General features: G+C 28.5%; 1 protein-coding gene across 1 annotated transcript in view; it reads right to left on the bottom strand.

Moving 5' to 3' along the window:
• The window catches only part of LOC111615195 (DNA helicase INO80-like), a 79098-nt gene extending 71387 nt beyond the window's left edge, over positions 1–7711 (bottom strand). The window contains exons 1-2 of the mRNA XM_023356603.1: positions 7580–7711; positions 7386–7509 (exon numbers count right to left, since the gene is read on the bottom strand). Coding sequence (XP_023212371.1) covers positions 7386–7509; positions 7580–7639 — 184 coding nt within the window. The 5' untranslated portion in view covers positions 7640–7711. The remainder of the gene's footprint in view (positions 1–7385; positions 7510–7579) is intronic.
• Between the last annotated feature and the right edge of the window lie 708 nt (positions 7712–8419).

The following is an 8419-nucleotide window of genomic DNA, read 5'->3' as shown; positions in this document are numbered from 1 at the left end:
ACTGCCCAAATACCCTTAAACAAAGGAAAAGTACGTCCTTTATGAAGGCATAGAGCCTTTACTACATGAAAATGAAAATTAATGAATACACTGTGTACAGTAATTTACCTGATAAGACAGACCTCAGAAAAATACTTTATGAGAGCTTTTATACTTTTATAAAGCTGTCTATAATGAAAATTAATTAACTAAGGATTTTTTGCCCTGCCAGGGTGTGGCCGAGTTATCCGGAGTGCCGGGTTATCGAGAGCCAAGTTTTCGAGGTTCTACTGTACTTTACAAAGGTAAAAAATTATTTTAGTTATTTAACATTTACTCTATCATAATTTTAACCTTCTTTCTAATCTTAATTTGTATTTTTTAAAATTGTTTTAGATTACAGGGGGCATTCCCAACTCTTAGGGCTGCTTGTGAACTTTTCTACGCACTTCATTTGTGACAATAACTTTAAAATCAACTATTTGATTTAACCATCTTTTTGACTTGTTAAAGAAGATTAATAGTTAAAAAAATCAATAATAATAAGAAAAGACCAATACTATTGGCAATGCAACGTTCTCCAATTAAGTGGGGAAGACCGCCACTTAGCTGAGCCAAACCAGTGAATAAACGTAACGATAACTCTGCTACAAGTTCCCCACTAATTACAGACTTTAATTTACAATCACATAAAAATCTACAAGACACCTACATGGAGACTGGGAATACTAACAAGTCAAATCAACATAATATTGAAGATTCCTCAGGTGAGCCAATTGTATTTTGCACCTTACTACATAACTAGGATGATTTATTAGACACTTCATCTACTGTTTTATGGAATAAAATATCCAATCTTATAAAAACATCTAATGACAAACTATTTAATCAAATTGCTAGTATTAAGGAGGAATTGAATTTAATTCATGAAAATTTACACGAAACTAAGGAAAAACAAACAAAAATGGAGGAACAGGATTATGAATCTACGACAACAAATTGATACTATGCAGAATGAGAAGGACCTCACACAATTTAGAATGGATTCTTTAGTTAATGATTACAATCGTAATAACATCATAATATATAACTATCCTAACTCGAGGACTGTTTCTAAAGAAGAAATTCATAATTTTATTATTTCTTTACTAAATATCCATAATATAGTTTGAGAAGATATTTTAGATGTGGTTCAATTAACAAAACNTTAAATGTAAATTATTTTTTAAATCATGATTAATGCTTTTATACATAAATATCAAATTATTTAAACAATAAATTCTATTATATAGACTAAGATAAAATACAAATATTAAATGTAATTATAATTATCAATGTACAAAACGGAATCATATGTAACATTCTTTCATAACTATTTTTTAATCAATATGTCTTAAGGTGATCTTTCGTCACTTACAATTATTAATGTTTATCAAATGGCACATACAAACAAAATCAACAAACACACAAAAAAAATTTAAATAATCTACAAAATTGCCACTAATCACAATAATGATTTGATGTAGGCATATACTAATCCACTAAATTTCTGCTGTAGCCAAACACCAATCTATAAAGTTGTTGAATTTTTAAAAATTTGCATAATTTTTTTGAGCATTTGTATTGATTTAAACCACTTTATACAAACTTAAAATGCATTCTTTTTGTCTTGAAAATTAAATACGGTACTTAAATATATTAAAAATTATTTAATTTTTACAAAATGAAATTTTCAAATGTTCAATAAAGTTTACTATTTTTGAATTTCAGTATAAATTAATTAATGTATCCAAAATTAATTAGAATATACAATGTTGAAACAAAAAAAAGTGTTATATAAAAATTTTGGATAAATAGAAAAACTTTTCATAATTTTCTCTAAACAAGAATTTATCAATATGTACAATTGATGATATCATATCAAATAATAATTAACTGATTATCCTGATCTAATTTTCAGAGCATTAAGAAAATTATTTAATTTTTTAAATGATGTGTTTAATGCTTTGTGAAAATAAGTGATTCAAATTACAATACTATAGAAAAAACACTGCTTGAAAAATTCCATTTTCAAATTTATAATAATCACAAAGATTTTTTTAATATTATTTAGGTGCAATGAAAATCATTGTTGCTGTTAACAAATCATGATAAAATATATTTTCCTTCAATTTACTCAAATCAAATTAATTACAATAATTAGTATAATTCTAAATTACTTGTGTCATGAAATAAGATTGAAAATAATTAACTTTCTCAGATCATTTTTTAAGAAAACTTTTCTTCATACATCAAATACAAAATATACAGTGTGATCAAGGTCTGATGTTATCAGTGAAATTAAAAATAACAAAAATAATTTTTTACTACTCAAAATAAGCCTCTTGAGAGTTAACACAATGTTTACAACAATTATAAAATTATTCAAAGTACTTCTGGTAAGCTGATATTGGCTTCTCATTTAGATAATTAAGAGCCTTTTGGATAGTAGAAATATCAAAACAAGTACCTTTTAACTTCAATTAGGGAAATATAACCCAAATCAGGCAAGTACTACATTGCCTTCAGACACCAAAAATTTGACTATTTGTTTCAGTCTGTGCCAGAGAAATGATTTTAAAAAGTTTTATGCAGAAAAGGACTTTAAAATAAAGGTCAATTACGCTGCATGTCTTTGTTCAGAAGGCATGTGAAAAAGCACAAATTATGAAGACAATATTTTAATTTTTCTAGAATGTTTGTTCTATTCTATTCTATAATTTTTAATTGCATATTTCTCCTGGGTTTTAACAAAAATGAATACAAGCCCACAATCATTGCATAATACCCAAATAGTAATTGCTGTTAACAGTCTGAACTTCTGGAATGAATTCTTCATAAATTAGGTAGGCTATAGTTTTATTAATTTATATAAATTAGTTATATAAATTAGGTTGCTCTTCTGCAGATATAATAGATGCAGATGTTTAACCTATCCGATGTTGAGTATTTTCTCTGTCACATATCACTCCATGTTGAATTTTTTTTTGATGTTAAGCCTAACGTGATCACACATTCTAGAAAAATAATAATTGTGGCTATTGTATCATTTCAAATTACTTTATATTTTTCATATACATAAAATAGACATATTAGGATATGTAAAAACAAAAAATTTTATTTCAGAAGTTAGTTTTCGTGTGATAAATCTCAAAGCAAGGAACAACGCATAGTGGAACAGAACATTGTACACACTGATAATGTGATTCTACTCGCTTTTTGTTTGCTGAACAGACTTTATACACTCTGGTTGGTGGTTTTTTTTTTCTATTGCTGGTATAAAACTAGGAAAATGCTGTTCAGATAAATGTAACAGATTTTCATGTGACAGTTGACCACGGCAGACCATGTGTCTGCTTGTGTGAAACTTATCTATCACTTCTCTAATAACAGACATACAAAAATCAAGAAATGATACCTGTTTTTTTTTTTTTTTTTTTGTATGTTGGCGATACAAAACACAAGCATTAAATAATGCAATATCCAGCATATGAAAAAACACTTTTTTATACCATTTCACTGTTTTTCAAATGCATGGATAATTGTGTATCATTCTATCACACAGATCAATTCCACCAATATTATGATTATAATCTAAAATATAATTAGGCTTCATTATTACATCTCCTGATCTGTTACGTTTACCAGAATCAGAGAATTCATTGTTACTCATCATACTTAGAATTGTCATATCCCTTTTATCTTTCCAACAAAACACAGACAATTCATCTTTCTGACAGGTTATAAATTCCTCTTCCTTCAATTTACGGTCAGAAAAATTGTGTGGCATTCCAATCCGATTTTTGTTCACAGTTCCAGATACATGTTTGTTTATCCAGAAGCGCTTTTGCTAATGACAGTGAGGTGAAAAACCTGGTGATTCTTACTGAGCTATGGTTCTAATAAGGTAAGCACAACTTTCTCACCTTCAAAATTTCCATATTCTGTCATAGCTCCCGTGTAAACTATAAAGTCCCAAACATATCCTGTTCGTAACGCGCAAGTTTCGAAGCTTTTTATGCCAAAACGAGCATGCATGCTCAGTATATACTGTCTAAATCCCAGTCTGCCTTTCCATAACATAAGACTTTCGTCTACACAGACATTTTCATCTGGGATGCAAATGTCTGTGTAGACAAAATTGTCTGTAAAATGCAAACATGACAATAAAAGCATAAAGCAGTTGCTCGACATCATACTCGAAAAAAATGGTGTAGAAAAAAACATCTTTAATTGTAAAGTACATACTTAGGTGCAGTTTTCTAATGATACTTGTGACCATAATAAGTCCTATAAATTCTCTAATTTCTGGATTTGTTGTCAGTTTCCAGTTTTTATATGACTATTTTTCCGTAAATCCCCACAGTTCATCAAGCTACCATCATACCTGTTTGTTTCTTCAACGATCTTGTCCACAAGATCATCATCGAAAAATATGCTAAAACAGTCAAATGGTGTAGCATCACTCCATAAATTACATTGGATTCCTGCTGGTCCTGTGAAACTGTTTACTTGGGGGCTTCTGAAGTTCATATGGACCCATCCATCGTTACTACTAAATCGCAGATGTTTTGCACTATTATTTTCTTGAGTACAACCGCATGATCGGCCTCTGTAGCCATTTGTAGTTGTTATTTCGTGATCAATATCACCACTATCATCACTTACATTTTCATTTTGTATATACTTGTCATTGCCACCTGAAAATTCAGATTCATTGGAACCTAAATTAAATAAATATTTGATCAATTCTGACTTATTTAAAGTGCTATTTCTCCCAGCTGTTACCATGTCTAAACAGAGACAAACTAACAGCCTATTTTCCTTTGTGATTTCTTGTAAACAACTATTCCTAGAATTGTAATATCCTGTTATGCAAAAACTAGATAACATAATGATTCTTTTGATATGAATCACTAATTTCGGAATTCCATATGAGTAGCAACATCTGATGTTTAAAAAACAATCCGATGCAGAAACGAATATATTCGTAGTCAACAGGTCAGGTCAAAAGGAGGTCAACACGGAACAGGTTAAGTTAATAGCTCATACCGAGAGTACCAAATCTCACCATCTGTCACAATGGTTTTCAAGATATTTGAATTGTTGTCAACATCTCTAATTATGTCCATCACATGATCCACTCTGAATGCACAGACCACTTCTTGCACTTTCTCTACTTGATCAGCTGCATAGCTTGTGCACAAACATGACGCCTTTCAATGCACCATGTTCACTTTGACATCTTGAAATAGAGCAAACCACAAAAAAACACTAGCATGATCAAAACAACGACATAAATAAACTTGTTGTATCACTAGCTACATCTCAATTACTGTTTTGCCAAATTTACAGTTATACTGCCCACCAGTGGCCGAGCGGTTCTGTCCCTGAACACTGGAAGTACAGTCATGGGTTCACACCTTGCAGGTTTTCTCCATGTCTGTAACACCTGAATAGGGGCCAGTTATCCTTAAAAGGCTTCCTGGAAGGCATTTCTCTCCTGCATAACATCACATATCCAGAGAAGGCAACAAGGAACAACTCTAATACTAACTTCATGGACATCACATGGTGTTCATACTAATCCATACTAACCTGTGCTGGGAGTTGAGAGAGAGACAGTTATATTTGCACTTTTTTCAAGTGTCATTTTTCAACCAATACCAGAAAAGTGCAGTTGCTTTTGCCAAACTTACTACTGACTGAATCAATGGATGCAACTGAAACTTTTAACAATGTTGACACCAACTGCTTCATAAATATTGTATTTGTCAACAGATGGTAAACACAAAAAATTTTAAAAATTCAGTCACAATGAAATTTGGACAGACTGTATAAATATATATATATACAGTGAAATCTGCTTATTGTAATCACTTTGGGACCTATCTATACTGATAACCAAGCAGGCTAAGTAAATAAGACTACAATTAATAAAAACTCTGGTTTCATGATAATGAAAAAAGGACATGTTAAAACAATTAAAAATTGTGTAACTTGAAGTGTTTTTACTTATAATAATTATTATATTCCAACATACATATATAAACATCTCAAAACTCAATATATATTAGCAATAAGCCAGAAACTACTAAATTACATTGGGCTACCTTACCATAATTAATTTTAATTAATTTCTGAAGAATTTGTCACTAGAGAAAGGCATAAGGTGCCATCTTCTATCAAATTTAATAATTATAATTAAATTAAATAATTTAGAATATTCTGCAAGAAAAGAATCGGTCCAGAGCAAAACTCAAACATACAACAACCTCTGCTTACAATGTGGATGTGTTGCCAGTAACACTACCTGAGCATCCAAACCAATCTCCTCTTCCAGACGGCAAGTGGCAGTTGCAGGTTCGAGTCCTGCTCCGGGCCAATTCTTTTCTTCCAGAATATTCTAAATTATTTAATTTAATTATAATTATTAAATTTGATAAAATACAACATCTTATGCCTTCCTCTAGTGACAAATTATTTAAAAATTAATTAAAATTTATTGCAGTAGAGTAGCCAAACGTAATCTGGTAGTTGTTGGCTTATTATTATATTCCAGTATTGTCTGTCTGCCAATTTTTGAATATCTTCTTTAACAACAGTAAGCATGTAACTAAAATAAGAGATGCCAGTAATTAAAACTATTGTACTATGAGCAAATAACAATAAAAATGATTAAAGCTTATTACAGGATGACACTGATAGTGCAAAAAGACTGCTTTAAAATGCCTACTTACTTTTAAGATAATGACAACCAAAAAATCTAATTACAATAAGCAAAGTTTAATAAGTATATTTCAACTTACATGTTTTAGGATTTAAGTCCAATAGCATTAAATAATTAATAATATCATTATTACAATAAGATGATTCTACTGTACTTGAAGATAACACATACTGCAATACATTTGTTAATTGCTAGTAACTATTACTTATTTGATTTCAGAGATATTAGTTTAAGATATTGAATATATTATTTATCCAATATAATAATACTCTTGTTTATCAATTCCTCTGGAAGTCTGAGTTATCAAAGGAATATCAATTATGCATAAAACATCTAAATTATTTTTATTACAATTTTGATTAATTTCTAAAAACTATACAAAATATTTATCTTGTAAATTACACAAAATGACAGTCTTATAGTTTTGTATACTTTATAAAATTATAAAATAATGTAATTTTATATGTATATTTCTATAAAGGTCTGCATCTTTTTACATTTTAATCACTTCAATAAAATATAATTCAATCTTTAAAAAAGACTATCATATATGTATAATTTTCTGATATATGTCATTACTTAATTAATCTATAATTACAAAAAAAAATTTAGATTAAACTGAATTATGAAAATTTACATTTTTTCTTTTCTATTCTTTTATCTTTTAACTTCTTCTTTCCTCCTAACATAAGTTTCTGATGTTCATAAAATCTATCATGATTTGACAGTAAGCCTGCACTATAATATTGATAATGTTTTAACTGTAAAAAATAACAAAAATATTAGAATCATATTTTTCATGTTCAAAATAAATTCCAAAAATTTCATTACCTCAGTATCAGCATGATATTCTTCTTGAGCAGCTTTAATTAATTTATGATATTTTAACATATCTTGAAGTCCATGCTCACTAACTGGATCACTATCTTCTCCAGAATCAGAAGATTCACTAATTAATACACCCTTTAACAAAATAATTTTTAAAATAATATTTAATATAGAAGTATTATTTATAAGATAAAACTGCTATTTCATTTATTAATCAAATAGACTATTTAATGAATTATTATGCATGAAATTTTAAAAATTGTATCAAAAAATAATGAAATTTGAAAATGTTATCACTGATTTATATTGAAGAAGGATGGTTGGCAACTGCAAGAGAATGTATATATTACATTACCAACCTTCTTTTATGTCAGAGAAACAAGAAGACAACTAAAAATCAGACTGAGAAAACACATTTGCAAATAAAATATAATTATACAAAGTCTGTTGTCATTGTTCACTATGTCAGTATCAGTTGTCAGATCTTATTAAAAGAAAATTATGTGAACAATTAAAAATTATATTACCAAATCAAATAATTGTGTAACAGTAATATTATACAATAATTTGACTTTTCTTACTTTAATGAAAGTATAGCAAAAAGTCACTCAGTATGGTTTTATACAGTCAATCTTATAACTTTTATACTTGATTTTATTCATTTTTAAAATATTTTAAATTTTTATCCCTTTTTATTTTCATTTTATCATTTATTTAGTTTCATTTATATAAGTATTTTTTAATTAAATGATTTATGCAGTAACTATTTTTTTATTGGTTTTAATCCTTTTTCTTCAAAGTTTTAAGATGTCTTTTGTTTTACAGTTTAACAATATTTTTACA

The sequence above is a fragment of the Centruroides sculpturatus genome, unplaced genomic scaffold (genome assembly GCF_000671375.1).
Source record: "Centruroides sculpturatus isolate CEXI.00-Female unplaced genomic scaffold, Cexi_2.0 scaffold1566, whole genome shotgun sequence".
NCBI lineage: Eukaryota > Metazoa > Arthropoda > Arachnida > Scorpiones > Buthidae > Centruroides > Centruroides sculpturatus.
This window is presented reverse-complemented; position numbering and strand designations above follow the sequence as displayed.